The sequence below is a fragment of the Notolabrus celidotus genome, chromosome 21, assembly GCF_009762535.1.
Source record: "Notolabrus celidotus isolate fNotCel1 chromosome 21, fNotCel1.pri, whole genome shotgun sequence".
NCBI lineage: Eukaryota > Metazoa > Chordata > Actinopteri > Labriformes > Labridae > Notolabrus > Notolabrus celidotus.
The window spans coordinates 9,527,636-9,544,202 of NC_048292.1; the positions used below are offsets into that span (position 1 = coordinate 9,527,636).

Below are 16,567 nucleotides of genomic sequence, written 5' to 3' on the forward strand. Positions count from 1 at the left end.
TAACTTGAACCCTCTTAAATGTTCAATTCTACATGTGATTAAACCACAAACAGACACCAGTGTTTATCTCACAAAGATTATCATAGCATATATTTGTAGCTCTGCCTTTGTTCTTCATGACTATTTTCTGTTCTTGTTACTCTCTCAGAAGAGAAGTGGTGCATCTTCCTCCCTCTACAATTCCCTCACCAGACAGTTTGTGTGTGTATAAGAGAGAGAGAGAGCGTGTATGTGTGGATGCTGAGGGGGGGTGACATCAATTACAACGCAAAACTGTTGTCACAGGGGCTTATCTGCTGAGATGAAAGAAAAGCATGCCCCCCCCCCCAGAAGTGCAATACTCCACACACCTGCCAAGCTAGAAAGACCTCTTGACAGAAAATCTTTTCTTTTTTTTTGTGCAACTGAATCTCTTTTTCCTCCTGATTCAGTAAACAAGCCACCGGCAAGTCATTAAGCTTAACACAGAAAAAGAGACAGGAAAAAAGCACCCTGGAAAAGTTAACAACCTAGAAACAAAAGAACTGTTGTGGCAAACGCAAAAACACAATTCTTTTTATAGCTCAGCACTTGCATGGATGGAAGCGATCAGCTGCTATTAGCCTTTGCCTGACACGTCTCACTCTTCTTAAGAACAATAAAACACAAAGCTTTTAGCCCGGTTCCTTTTGTGACCTGCAATCCACAGCCGAGTATCAAGTCACTTTACCGAGCTAAAGTGCATCTACACCAAATTAGACCTGCTAATAACTCAAGCACTTCATGGCAAATAATTGTTTTGCAAAGTCTCCATGTGTCAGGACATTTGCATAAAACGATGTGGCTGTTTGAGAGCTTCAACACAGTGCTACAAAGTTCTAAAATCAAGTTACGTGATGCAGAAAGAACACAAGCATCACTTCAAAACTCAGAATGAATGATATGAGTAGGTAGACTTTTCATAGGAACAATATATCCCTGTGACAAAGCTGAAAAATAAAACTCAACATTTGTAGATAATGTGTAATGTGTTTTTCTTTTTGTTACAATTGATTTTATAAAGTTGGTATCGAAAAAAGTGTCATTAAGGAACCGGTATCGAAATGAAGGTATCGTATCGGTACCGGTAGTGAAAATTTTTGAACGATACCCAGCCCTACTTGTGATGTTGTCTCTATTTGCCGACTGCACCAGGCAGTCAGGATGCTGAACTCTCTCCCTGTTTTGCCCCCTCTTCCCATAGTGCCCCCTTCACAGACTTAACCCGGTCACTCCAAAATCAACGCTGAGGTCTATCATCCTCTGGACTGAACACGCACACACTCACTTTGATTTTAAATTGCACTCTAGCAAAGTTTTTGCACTGTTTTAAAGGTGACATATTATGCTGTTTTTCATCCAAATATATTGGTCTAAGAGGTTCCCAAAACATGTCTTTTAAGTTTATTGCTCAAAAAACCACTTTGAAATCAGATTCTGGTATGCCTGTAAGCCCCTCTTTTTCAGCCCTGCTCAGAACAGGCTGTTTTCTGTGTCTGTGCCTTTAAATGAGAATGAGCTCTCTGACCACGCCCCCTCAGGAAGTGGATGTGCCCTCGGCTGTCCAGCATGTTGATCTAATGTTTACATGTTGGCTGAATATACACGGCTGCTCACAGACCCGCGTTACTTCAGCCCTCTGAATTTGATCCAGAATCTGATCCTGACGGAGAGGCGCCTGCAGCAGGACCTTTCTGAACAATTGGTCCCAGATTTTGTGTTTCTTGTTGTTTTATTTGTCAGTATGTCGACGTGTGTCTCGGTACACAGCTACGAACATGTAGCTATGTGGCTACGCTAACTAGCGCTAGCACTTTTCCATGAAAAATAAAAATCATCCACAGCCTACAGCTAGCATGCCTCCCTCCTAAGCTCCTTGTTAGCACACACGTGTGCAGGTAATGAAAAATGGAGGAGGGGTTCAGTTGTATTTTATACAGTCTATGGGCTGAACAAGCTCCGAGCTCCGACTTCCGTGACAGACCGGATATTGTTGTGACGTATGAAAAACACAGAAAACTGAAACAGCTCATTTCAGCACACATTTACAGAAAGGTGGAGAAATCAGAACAGGGACAGAATGGATTTTTTTCCTTTTCGGGGGGTTTGTAGACATGCCAGGGAAACATATTTCAGGTAGAGAACCATTAAAAAGTCGATTTTGCATGATATGTCACCTTTAAACTGTATTGTAATATTTTCATTAGCTTACTTCTTTTTAATTTGAGCATATCTTAATCTCTTTTTTAATCCATTCTCTTCGTCTTGTGTGTATTTCCTATGTTTATCTGTTGTTGTCAAGAAAACTTTGACTTTGTAAGTGATTACTCCATAAGAAGGAAAAATGCCTCCAGCAGCTGCCACCATTCTTTTCCAATAGGTAAATGCTCGGTGCAGCGTAACAACATTGTGGCTATGAAGCAATCAGTGCCTTAGAACAAACCATGCCAGAACCACAAAGAGGATTTCCCCACTTCCCAAAACAGAGCACTGAGGGTTGGAAGGAGAAATGAAAATGAAGGGAAGGAGCCAAGTCTTGGTCATTATGGTGGAATGAAAGAGCACGCATGTTACCCCTCACTTGTCAGAAGAACTTAGAGCTATCTTGAAGTTGTTTCAATTTGAAAACTGAAGCTAATATTTAAGTTGGATAACTGATCGTGCCTGTGTGTGTGTGCAACTGTCTTAAAAACAAGTATTCCAGGAGCGTGTTCATAAAACACAGAACATTTGAACCATTTAAACGTTGCATAAAACATCACTAAACACCTACTGCAGTTAAGCTCAACCATCTGACTTAGCAGGCAAAATATGTTAATCATTTTCACTGTCCAATTAAACGCCTCATTGTTGTTTATCATTAAAAATAAGACCGTGGTCCCCCGCTGCCCGCCTTCAGCATTCCCAGGTCGTTAAAACTTACTTCTTACAGGCCTCTCCTCTGTCATGTGACTTTGCCCTTCACCGGCTGGTTTCCTGGGAGACTGTGTTCGTCCTGATGATTCACCGTCGTAGGCATCTGGGGTCACAAACATTTAGAGTTTAAGACACGGCTGCAAGAGGAAAAGTTGTTGCACACAAAGTTAAGCAACAAAATGTTATGGTGCATAGTTAAGAGCAGCGAGTGCTCCGGTTGTTTACTTTAATGTTATCCCATTACGAGCTCGACTGTTCTGAATTAGCTTGCATTACAAGTTGTTCCTCCGAAAACAGATGTAAACTTTTAAAGCAGGGTCAGCCACGACGGACAAAATATCAGAGACAGCTGGACGAGCAAAAAGGTGCAGAGGCCGCTCTGACGATTTTTTGCCAGAAAAAACACAGGCCGCTGGCAAATGGTTGCACAACATAGTGGGGCGGTTCAGGTAAAGGCCTTGCCAGAGCTCTGGATCTCATTTTCTCTCCTTCTGTTCCCGGGTGTGCTCTACCTGCCAAGCTGCCTTTTTTCCTGCCATAAAGGCTGCATTCATCTAAATTGGAAAAAGTATGCGGGCGAAAACTTGCGGCTTGATACCTCGGCCTGCAAAAGCGCGGGAGACAGCTCCACTCATCTCCTTAAAGCTGTGACTTTTGGCTTTTTTGACTTCAAGACACACTGACGCTTTGCTTGACGCACACTGCTGCTTTGTTCAGTAAATAAACCTTCCACAATGACTTGATTCACCGGTTTGCTGCCAGAAGCCTGCTCTTAGCCTGAAAGTTTTGCAGCAGGCATGCTGTATCTTATCCTCTTCTGACGGGAATCACAAGAAAAATTGTTGAAGAATGATTCAGCAACACGTTTATCAAAGCCTGATGCGTTTGTTCCAATGCTACAACACTCTCTGTTTGTAAGCAATGATGGATGGGGGGAGTGGAGCCGATGGGTGCAGGCCAGCAGCTCGAGATAGATGTGGCACATATCTCAGCTTGGAGCTGATGTATGGTAGCGGCACTTGCGTTTGCAGCAGTACTGTGTGATGCATCGCAGTATTTAGTGATCACAGTTAGAAATAAATTGCTCTATTCTCAGTACATCTACAGTCCCTGGAGAGGGAAAACCAGTCTTAACTGTGAGCGCCTTTGAAGGGTCCGGCGAAAATCCATTCGCAATCCAGCAGCCCCAGTGATTGCTTACTTTGTCCTACTTTGCTATTTTTTGACAGTGCCATAATGATGCTTGGTATAAATAGGCCGGTTAACGGTTCATTGCTTGTTTGAAGAAAAATGAAAAGGGGGTGTGGGGGTAAGCTTATTTTACATGTGATAATCTTAGGGGCAACTAGAAAGTTAATTAAAAACTATAATTGGCTGTGGTTGCTGTTAATAGTCACCAGGGCGTTTCTTCAGACTTTATTGAGGGGAAAAAAGCAAAAACATTATCAAGGCTTAACACTGAAGCACACAGATATTGATGTATACTAAAAAGTCACATGAATGTAATTTAAAAAGACAAGGCTGATATTGTCCCGAGCAGACTGATAAACCAGTAATCTGTTACGCATTCACTGATTAGTTTCCTCTATGTCTCTTGTTTTCTCCCTTGTTTGACCGAATTACTAACATGACTTTTTGATGGAATATGTCACAGATATTTATAGCTCTGTTTAATGACTGGGTCACTCCATAAACATTCACAAGAGTGAACTTCATGTGCACATAAGCAGCAGATTATATAGCAGGGATTTCCTGTATATTGGGAGTCACAGATTGCTTCAACAGACATATTTTTGGCTGTTTGAACCACAAGAAATTGGATGAGACATCCAATGAGAGGAGGATTATGTTGTAAGATGTCAACCAGTGCAAAGCTACACTCCTTTTTTTACATAAGGAGGTTATTTTTTGCTCTACCTTTCCTGTTAGTGACATATTCATTTTGTCTAATGCCCAACTTTGACCCCTCAGTGTAACTTTCACACCTCCTGCTATTAATCCCTGGTATGTCCTGTGTGTCCTTACCTTGAGAGGCTGACAGAAGGGGACTTTTCTCCTGCTGGGGGCCCTTCCCCGGCCCCGCCAGCCCATCCGCAGGACAGACAGTCTCCTTGGACATGAGACAGTCGTCTTTTGTGGGGACAAACACAGCAGAAGTAGTTCCTCCCTTTCCTCAGCCCTCAGCGCTGTGAAAAACCAATCTCTCATGATCAGACACAAATGCAAAAAAAAAAGTGTAACTCATTCCTCAACTTGACAAAGACGTCTGCTTATTCACACACCGAGAAAGTGACGTCGAGCTGCAGTGAAACTTAGTGGAAATTTCCCTTCCTTCGCTTTTTGCGTAAACTTGCAGCCATATGTAACCCATTCCTTCACATGCTCCCTTTTCTTTATCAAGACTCGACGGACGCTTTTTAAGTGCTGTTTATAGCAGAAGAGGACATATTTTTCAGAAAGCTTAACTTACCTTTCAAACATGACAACTCCCTCGCTTCAAATTTGACTTATTCCCATCCTTCCTTCCTCCTACACTTTCCCCGAGACGCTGGGAAGGAAAAACAAACTGGGTGAAAGAGTATAACTTCGAGTCCCCAAAACTTTTTCGCCACTTTCCCTTGAAGTATTTCCCCCTGTCCAACTTTGTCCAGACGCTGTTAAACGTACACAAAGTATCAATAACAATCCTCAGGACGCCGTCGACGTCCAGTGGCGGTACTTTGCTAAAGGTCTAAAACATTTTCATCATATCCGGATTCCTGAAGGAGAGCCAGTGAAGCCTCTCTTCACTCCCTTGCTTCAGTTGGAGGCAGAGAAAGTGAGCAAAGCCCTCCCTAAACATGTGTCCTCAGAAATTAAGTTAGGAAAAACGGAATAACAACAGAAATTATGACAAAAAAGACGCTTTTCTATTTGACTTTTTTCCGCTTCTTGTCTTATTGTAAATTTAGTTGAATTAAAAATGTAGGCCGACTGACTAAATATAGTTATACTGTTTAAAACAACGCATACATATTGTTTTTTTTCTGAAAATTCATTAAAAAAATCTACAACTAAAGTTTTAACATGGGTGAGCACAGTTGTTTATCATCACAGATTTATTTAATTCAGGGATTCCCAAAGTGTGGGTCAAGACCCCCTGGGGGGTCACAAGACAAATGGGGGGGTCCTGAGAAGTCTTCCAGTGTTTTTTTTTCTTGATTATCTAAAAACAGTTCATTGTTCCCATTATAGTAAAAAATATTGACAAAAATAGTATCTAAACTTGAAATAAAACCTTGAAATTAGAAAACGTAATGAGTTTTCTGCCTTTCTTTTTGCCAGATGACTCCTAAGTTTAGGGTTAGTGAACAGTTAATTATCAAAAGCATTAGTAGCTGTAAGTTAATTCATAAAAGAGCAGGAAACACAGCCACATGCTCATATAGGTAGGCAAATTTCCTGCAGACCAGCTAAATGAGGCCACATTAAATCACTAAGAGGGACAGTGGGGGTCACGAGTCTTTGGCACCAGTATTTGGGGGTTACGGGCTGAAAAGTTTGGGAACCACTGATATAATTGATATCACGTATCAGGAAGTTCTTGTCACGTGAGAACATATGAGTTGTAGTTTTTAATATATATTTTTTCTGTCAAAATGTGATTGTTGTAGTCTTCTCCAACCCTATAAAAAATCTTAAAGTGTCTGGCAAAAAGTTGTAAAACGTACTGTCATGTGGATTAAAAGTGGACCTTGTATTAGTTTATTTTTCAATTTGGTAAAATGCTTTTTTTTCTTTAAAAGTTGTTGATATCAAATAACCATTAAAAGTGGTAATCCAAAAGGTCATTAAGTTTAATTCATTTTTGTATGGTTATTATTAGCTCAAAGCTTAAAGGATTTAATAAAATGGTGTTGGGTTGTAGGAGACTCTAGGTCCACTGTAACAGCTCAAAGGTAATAACATATGATACTCCATTACTTTTTTTTTTTTCATTTTTGCTAGAAAGACATATTAATATGAACTGAACCACTGCAATGTATTACAAGGTCAATACAGAGAATGTCTCATTTCTTCAGTTTCTTGTCTTTATTCATAGACTTCAGAAAACTTGGACATTCTGTAAATGTTTTTTTACCTCTCCCATTGACCCATCTGAAAGGCATTTCAAAAGCTGACCCAACTCAACATAAGGTCAACCTTGAAACAGACAAAGAAGTGAAGGTGAAGTGAACTCCTATTGTTCATTTTATTGAAACAGATGCATTGTAAAAATAAAATAATATAAAATAAAAAATAAAGAATAATAAAGAAACTAGCTTCATTGAACCAAACTGTTTCTTAAACCAGGCTGTAAGCATATTAATATGTGCTGCAAAGTTGGGCATTTTAACATGGGACCTAATTGGGAATTTTTTTGAAAGCCAGGGACACTGGGAATACTGCAATTATTTTGCACTTTCAAACAGGCTTCCATTTTAACACCTGAGGTTGACGCTTGTCTCAAGTACACAGGCCTACAATGTGAAATAAAAACAATGGATTTCCATATGCACTAAATGAGTGATTATGTGGACAGCACTTTCCAAGTAGCCTTAGTACTTCCAACTCCCAAAATACACAAAGTCTATACAGATTTCTGTGATTTAAGTCTCTAAAGAGGTAGGATGTACAACATTACATCTTCTGGAGTCTGATTTACCCCTGAAACAAATAAAGATGCTTTTCAGGTTTACATTCTTGACATTGTTTTAACGTTAGTGCTTGCATATTGGGTCTCCATACTGAAGGGTCACTGGAGCAAAAAAAAAAAAAAAAGAGGTGAAGGCAGTTACAACAAGGTTTAAACTCTAGTTTTAATCCAGCAACAAACTTTGCCTTTGGCCAACCATATCTCTGAATAATGAACATAACTGCTGCAGGAAGTCTGCTTGGAAAGTTAGCCAACATGAGTTAAAAGTTTGACAACTTAAAATACATGCCAGACGTATAATCTAAACAAGCTCTTCCAACATCATCTCTCACTTTTCCCCATTTCACTTCATATATAATTCACTTTGAATAAATGCTCAGCCTCGTGCTGTGTCCTCTGTGTAGTCAGTAGGGTATTGTTTAGTGCAGAGTCTTGCTGATTGCCATCATAGCCATTGAACCCTATTGGTAACAGTATAAGTGAGATTTAAGCCTCAGTAACATGAGAGTGTGGAGGTGATTGATGTGAAATATGCCCTCCCTCATTGACTGGCTGAACTCCATTTTCTGCTCCTAATGCAGAAATCACTCCGGGTCCCCAGCATAATGATTTACGATGAATCTGTGTCAATGTTGAACTCGGCAAACCCCACGTAATCCATCTTGCAGATATACCTACCTACCCCGCCCCACCTTGCCTGCTCTCGCACACCCGTCCCCTGCCTTTCGCAATGGGGAAGGTAAGGAATGCGTCTCTCTCTCTCTATAAGTGTTGAATCCATTACAGGGCTGATGTGTAATCACAGAGGACCTCTGTGCCCCCTCAGACTGTAATTACCTGGATACAGATACTCCCTCACTCCATCCCCTAGAGCTGCTCCAAGCCAAGAACTCTGTTAACCAGCATGCAGTGCTTTCAGCCTGCCTATCTGGGTGGCAATGTGGAGATAGATTTGAGAGATGAGGCCTGTGAGAAAAAAAAATCATGGATAAAATTGCATTTAAGTAATGGGATTTTGACCTTGCAGTGTGTAATGGCCATAGTTCACCTCGGAGATTGAATCATGCACAGAGCAAATCAAAGCACGCACCTCGAAAAACTGACTCCGAAGCCCCCCCTCCCTTCTTCCACTTCCCCATATGGAAATCTTTTGACTGTACATGCAACATGACTGCACCGTGAAATCAACCCCCGTTGTCTCTCTTACATAGTGACATCGCTGTTGCTGCTGACAAACATTATCTTGTGTGTGATCATGTGCACAGTGTCACCCCCTCCACTCCCTCCCCCTCCTCCTCCTTCAAAATAAGTCAAAGTGGAGCCGGCTGTGTAGACACAGTAGGCTGTCACACTGTGTCAAGCCTCAGTGTCAGCGTTGCATCTGTTGCAGTCACATCTCAGAAGACACAAGGAAACGTCTCTCTGTTGACTTCATCTGTTTGTTTGGCAGCCTGCCTGATTGCTGGAGTGTGTAGTGGCGAAGAGAAGCGCCGGCTCAGTCGCTGCGCTTGCTGCCAACAAGCCTAATCCTCCTTTCGCTGGGAAAAGGAGGGAATCTGGCCCCCAAACAAACACACATCTCTGTTTGTGGCTTCCCCTGGCACACACACAAACATATACACACACACACACCCCAAAAAACAGTCCCACTGGAGGCTGACACAAAACACTCCTACTGCAAGCACACACTGCAGTAATCCAAGCATTGTAAACTATTGTTGCTTTTCTTGAATAGATTTCATGAATAGAATAACAATTGTTATTTTAAGCAATATATATGTATAGAAATGGGCATATTTACTAGCTTAGCTTAGCATAAGTCTAAACATGAGGAAAAAGAAAGCCTGGCTCCATCCTAATAAAATAAACTTGGATCCCTTCTAATTGTGTTTAATCTACACAGATTTTGACGTTAAAGCAACAACTTTCAGGTTTTTTTTAATGGGTGCTTCATACTAGGCTAATTTTAGCTAGTAGCTGATGGAAGTACAGAAGTAACTTGTGTCATCTGTTATTACCTGACCAATTACCACCACTAATTGTCCTTGTACACTTTTATATGGGTTAAACAAGCTTGATAGAAAACCTTTATTCTGTAAGCCACCTGTTTATGTATTTTGACAATCTTGGACAGGCTAGCTAGATGTTTCCCTTTGCATGTCTTAATGCAAATCAACCGTTAGCTTGCACTAGCTAGAAACGGTAGCTCCATATTCTGTATTTAACATTAATAACACAATTCAATTGACTGTGTTTAACCCAGTATTTAACACTGTGAGCATCATTCTTTGAAAGAGAGTAGGGTTATAACTTAAGAGGGAAGTTAAGATTAAAGATGGTGAGTGTTTGGACCACAAGGAGAAGTTTTTGTATTTCAATCTGTGGAGTAAAACTGTGGAACAGTCTCAATATGGAGATAAAGCAATGTCAGAACATAATGCAGTTCAAGAAGAGATATAAAGAAATGTTTTTCATGAGGTACAAGGGGTTTACTTTAGATTGTCGGTGTAAATATGAAGATTTGACTTGTGGGAGTGCAAGAGTATAATGCCAGATAATAGTGAATGAAGGGGTAGGATTAGATGAGTTTTAACTTCTTCCTACTCCTTTTTGCACATGTAAAAGATATAGTTTCAGTGCTTGCTAATGGAACTGATTGATTTTGTTTCTTTTGTATAACTATTTCTTTTTTTTCTTGTATGTTTGTATAACTATTTCTTCTTTTCTACTTGTATGTTATTTTTAAACTTTACTTCTACATGTTTGAACTAAAGACATCAAATCAAATCAATTCTATCTAAGCAGTCCAAGTGTTATTAGCACCCCTTCTCGGATCCCTTCTTATGTTCAGCTTTGTGCTAACCACGTCTTTTACTTTTTTAAAGCTAGACTTTTGCAGAAACAGCCGAAGAAAGCTATAGGATAGAACATCTGTAATATTTCATAACGAGGGGTATTCATTTCAGGGAGCAGCCATGCTAATAGAAATGCAGAAGTTGCCCTGCATTGGCCCTAGCGTCGACTTTAATAGCCTGGCAAAAGAGTTGAGGTGTCGCTTTGAACAGTAAGATCCAGCACCTGTACCTGATCAAACCTTCAAAGATTTTACACAAGTCCACATAGAATGAGGAGATCTTAACAAGTAAGGCTTTTTGAAGCTGACCGTGACTCCATCTGAACCCTGACGCCCCTGTATGATTAATAGCATTATGTTAAGTTCTTTTTTTAAGGAGTTTTTCAGGCTGCTTGATCAAAACACTCAACCTTTTATTGGTCCAACTGTCAGAAGAGGCAGACTTTGTGTTTGGCAGTTTGAATTATTCTGTCTGTTCTGGATGGGGAATGGACATGAATAGAGGATGATTTGATGCACTCATTAGAGTAAAAAATCTCTGTGAAATAAATGAAGCCTGTTACTGCGATTGATTAGTGTTTCAATGAAAACAAACACCCTATTCCTCAAGGAACAAGGACTCTGAGAGTTGAATAATTACTGACTTTCTGCTTATAAAGCTGAACATCTGGACTCCAAGTCTGGGGTGAGAAGAGCACACATAATCAGTTGCAAATGTTCACAAGAAGGCACCAGACTTCATAAATATGTATCCCTATCATGAAGAAGGAGAATAGCAGGTGATTGACGATAATAATACTGACGTAAAAACAAAAAACCTCACTCGGCGGGTTATCACAAAACTTGAGCCAGGCGATGTGAAATCCACATGTGAAGAAGACGCCTGCACCACAGCTTGAGAGAGGAATCAAAATGGTGTCTGCCTGCTCCTGGAAGAAAAGAAAATATAAAAGTTGACATCCGTATGTTTTTAATTTAACTTTATTGACAATCATCCAAAGCCATTGAGAGGGAGAATATATGTGCTCTGCCATATGGTGATGTTTAGATGATATATGGAAGCCAGATAGAGACAGCATCTGGTTTAAAAGTTAAGTCTAATGAGGGGACCACTTGATAGAAGGAGCATAAATACTAACCATTTGATACACTCACACATGTGCCAGCACCATATCTGCTTCATTCACCACCTCTTCATCACTTAAGCATTATATCACATGAGACAAACACATCTTACATGATGGGAATTTATACTGTAGATGTGAGTAATGATATGATAATTGACATTACATACATGCTACTCAGACATGTTGAATTATTAGACTATATTGTGACAATTGGTGCACTGTAACAAGTTCGTGACACAGATGGTTTGAAGCTGCTTATGTGATCGCTGATGATCTCGACATCTGTGGAAACAGCAGCAGCAGATTAATACCTGAAGGAAACTGTTATTATTCTAATGTGTGTTCTTTTATTCATTTCTAAGCCTATTGCCACTAAACACGTGGATTTAATATCTGCAAATGTTTCACTTAAAAAGTTTTATGCCTTCTTCGTCCTTTGCTGCCTTTGTTGTCCAACATGGAATGATAATCAAAAATGTCAGACTGTTTGGATTTCTATGATCCTTCACAGATTTGCGATTAGCATAAACCATAAGCCGAGCTAAAGCGACACTGGCTAAAATCACAGTGGGATCCTTATTTGTTAAGGCGTGACGCCTCATAGCCAGTGTGTCCTGCTTTGAGCTTTCTCACATGGTGCCAGCATGTACCCCTGAGTCCTGTTAGCGAAGCCTCCCGGGTTGAGGCAGATCAAATTTTTACCTACGCACACTCACATGCACCCAAAAGCACAAATGATACACAAACAAAGCACAAATATTCTCCCAGATTTGTGCAATAACTCATGCAAGGGCACACTTCCCTGCACGCTCCTCCACAGTCCACAAACACACTGATTTCTTGATTAATTGGATGCTCTGCCTAAGCTTCCAAGATTAGGCTTTGACATAGGTTATAATTAAAAAAGACAAATTCAGGAAGTGTATGAAATCACTCATTTCCTGAGCAGAAATGTGAGTTTTAATTTACCTCATGCGGAGACGAGCTGTGGTCACCTGCAGAGAGCCAATTCACTGTGCATCGCTCGGCGCATGATGTCTGGCTTGGACAGAATGCGTCGTTAAAATAAACCCCCAATGCCAATTTATGGAACAGCGGTCAAATATTTATCCAGTTGATGAGCTGGGCTGTGTGTTCCTGCCTGACAATAATTAAAGACAAACCCAAGCTAAAGGTGAGCGGCAGCCATGACATCACTTCAGATCACCAGTTGTGAATAGACTGTAGTGGACAATACAAAAGTGCTCTCATTTGTTATTTTTCCTTTTGTGCACGGCCAGTAAAAGAAGGCCTGGATGTGTTATGCAGTTTTGGTTGTTGTGGTTTCCTGTTAGCATGTGCTGATGCATGCTGGGTAAACATTCTAAATGTCAGTGCGGCTGCTTATCCAAACTGATTTAACCTCCTGAAGAGCTGCGGCGAGAGCAAGCGCCGTCAGTCTGGAAAACAGTAATCAGTGAGTTTGTCTTGTAGATTTGAACCTTTCACCTCCACAGAAACACAACAACAACCCCCCTACTTGACATGACGCAGTGGAATTGTCTCTCATTTGACAACAAAATAAAAAAAGGTCTCCTATATTTCACTGCACACACAATAGGCATCAAAGAATTTAGCATAGGCCTGGATGCCCTTATTCCCTATGGTGGAACTGCTAACTCCTAAGCGGAAACTATTGAGACATAGTAGGCATGAATGGGTGTGAATGGAGCGCCGGGTTGGGCCTGTTGCAAGAGCTGGGGTTTCTCAGACAGGGATCACAGCCTGAGGTGCTACGTGTGTCTAATGAACAGTACTCAGCACCCTGGGATAACAATGAGAGCAGCACAGTTGTGAAAATCAATAAACTGCTGGAGCTCTCCGTGGCCTCCTTCATAGAGAAATAACAGCATGCCAGAGTCTATCAATGTCTCTTTTTGCCTTCATCTTCTTTCACACTCTCTATCACCAAACAGAAGTATAAAAAAAATTGACAAAATAGAGAAATAAGCTCAAAAAATATTTGCAAGTGATACACTGCACTCTGCACAGCAAACAATAACTCCACTGAATTTAATCTCTTTGCTGTGCTGATATTTTCTATACATCTCTCTGTGAAATATGCCCCTATAAATGTCACATCTAATCCATGGACTCACAGCATTAACGTGAAGATTGTGAGACGTGCATGGAAACAAGTCAGGACGGGAGAAAAGGGGGATTTTGTAAATCTCCCATCAAAGTTGTCTAATTATGTTAATCAAGAATTCTCCAAATGTCAGCGTTGCTGGAGAGGATGAGATTTGGAGGGAAGAGTACAGTAAATGATGAACCAACCAATCAGCCGGACCACAATGATAGTAATGACATTAATTAATTTAAGTTGGACATACAAAAGAGGCAGGCTTAAATCATGGGCACACTTCAAGAGTGAACACATGAATTAATATCAAGAATCAATTTGTTGAAAGATAAATGTTTTCTTACGCTGAATCAGCACAGATTTCGCTCAGCGCTTCAGGAAATTAAGAGTTTGGTCTCGGAAAGAGAAATTTGCCATCTGCAGAGAGTGACATCCATTAGAAGTGGCTTAGATAGGACTACATTAACAGAATAATGTGTGTAAAACATTTTGGGAACAAAACTCTTCAAATGATATAGCTGAACATGCTGTCAAATCATGTTGAACAGAATCACCAGATATGGTTGAGACATCCTTGTCTGGGACCACTAACTTAAATGCATTAATCTTAAAAGAAAAGTCTAATGTTTTGGGAATTAGAAAACCTTATCTCGCTAACAGCTAAATGAAAAGACAGATACTATAGTTACATATAGGTTAAATCAAAGGCTACAGCCAGCAGCCAAGTGTGTCAGCCTGACATAAAAATTAGCCTAGCTCTCTCTGAAGATAGCAAAACAGCCTATAAACTCACTACTTATAATTATTTAGATTTACTCATACCAAACTGTGTCCAAAAACAACTAGGTGTTTTTGTTCACTTGGGGTATGTGCTGGTCAGTCTCTCTTTCCAGGCGCTACAAGATGTGAACAGAGATAGGATAGTTGGCTTTCTAGCTAGCACACTAAGCTAAATCAATTATCCCTTTATAGTCTCTTTATGTGTCATACAAACATGATTGTGTTCCTTCTTCAGCAGTGGCTCAGTCCATAGGGACTTGGCTTGGGAACCGAAAGGTCGACGGTTCAAGTCCCAGTATGGACGAAGCTTGGCAAGTGGACTGGTGGCTGGAGAGGTGCTAGTTCACTTGCCTGGGCACTGCAGAGGTGCCCTTGAGCAAGGCACCAAACCCCCAACTGCTCGGGATGCGCTGGTTGATGGCAGTATCCTCACTCTGACATCTCTCCCTAAGCATGTTCACTGCATGAGTATGCATTTGTATGTATATACCAACAAAAACTGTATGTGTATCATGTCCAAAATAGCAGGAGTGAAAAAACTGAATTTCCCCCTTGGGGATTAATAAAGTACCTTTCTTTCTATGTCAGCTGTGGCTATTCGGTAATAGGCAAGACAGGGTCAGTGTAGTAACCAAGGTCTTTCTCCTTGTTCCTGTCTTTATCTATATGTTGTGACCAACTTACTGTCTCCAGACTAGAGCACAGCTCTTCTTCCCAATTGTTTTGTTTCCTATTGTCCAAATATGGTTATCTAACTGTAGTGTTGTCTTTGGGGGGAATAAAGGTACATGCCTGAGGATTTGTCTGACAGAACTGACTTGGCATTGCACTGCACTCACCTGCCTGTGTACTGTTATGTTATTTCTCCTCGATCGAGTTCTACATAAACTATTTCAACATAAGCCATCAGAGTCTCCTGAGTCTTCTGTGTCTAGTGTCCAGTTTATTTATGAACTCCATCACAATATTAAAATGGTGTCAATTATCCTTCAACAAAAGGAAAGAACCTAAGTATTTCCAAAATATTTTCTACAGCTGTTACATTTTTGTGTCAATACATGTCATAATGTTCACTTAGATGTTAAAAACTTGAATGACAGGTAGTGAGTCGGGACATTTCTCAAATGGCCCATGAAAAAAATATGTATTTATTTTCCCAAGCATGTAATATTCATAATGGTTAAACATTCTTCAAACTCCAGTGCAGCACTGTGAATAAAGAAGGCGTCAGTGGCAGACATCATAAACAATCGAGCAGTTTATTGTGTTTGCAATAATTAGATCTTTAACAGCAGGAGGCTTTTTCCCTCTGATTCGCTAATTTGATACAGTATCGTCTCGTCGCCGTGCCGCGGGTTAGCCACATAGGGAGGAAGCATTAATCTAATCTAACACTTCATTCAAAACTCCAGGGGGATCTCTGCTAAGTGTTGCAATCGCTGACTATTAAATTAATGTTGTTGTTTGTTTCCTGGCAGAACAAACAGGATACACTTGATGAATTAGTTCCTTTGCTGAGCGGAAAATTGAACTGTTTATACAAATAAACCACCAGACGTTGTAATTCAATACTTTGTTATCATTAAATGTTAGTGTCTGTATCAATGTGATGAAGAGAATTAGCCTATATTTAGTGTTGCTGCTTTTCTTTTGGAGTTTATCACATGAATTTCATGAGTACTGATTTCTTGTTATGTAAATCTCATCACATGAGGTAAACTGTAATCATATTATTGAAGTGAATACTTTTCATTTGAAACTTTAACTTAAATGTGAAGCCGTGGGTCATGTGTCAGCCATTCTTTAGGACATATACAGACTGTGCTTTAATTCCCTTAACACCAAAGAACTCTGCAACGGGCTTGAGACAGAACAAAACATTACACCCCATTTGCATGTCATTAGGAAAATGGAAAGCCACCTCCCCCTGTGGGTTTAACCCCTTATAAATATATTTAAATATATAAATATCATGAATACATTAATTGAAAGTGCCCTCACAACACAACCACTAAAAGCATGCCATGTGGAGCTGCTTTTGTCTCTCATGGGAGGGGTCATGCGTGCAGACGGCT

The 16,567-nt window shown here is 40.3% G+C and overlaps 1 protein-coding gene across 1 annotated transcript in view; it reads right to left on the minus strand.

Moving 5' to 3' along the window:
• mdfic (MyoD family inhibitor domain containing) overlaps positions 1 to 5,702 on the minus strand; it is a 29,685-nt gene extending 23,983 nt beyond the window's left edge. Inside the window, exons 1-3 of the mRNA XM_034673287.1 lie at positions 5,405 to 5,702; positions 4,960 to 5,120; positions 2,942 to 3,037 (exon numbers count right to left, since the gene is read on the minus strand). Of these exons, the coding sequence (XP_034529178.1) occupies positions 2,942 to 3,037; positions 4,960 to 5,053 (190 nt within the window). The 5' untranslated portion in view covers positions 5,054 to 5,120; positions 5,405 to 5,702. The remainder of the gene's footprint in view (positions 1 to 2,941; positions 3,038 to 4,959; positions 5,121 to 5,404) is intronic.
• Positions 5,703 to 16,567: the final 10,865 nt, after the last annotated feature.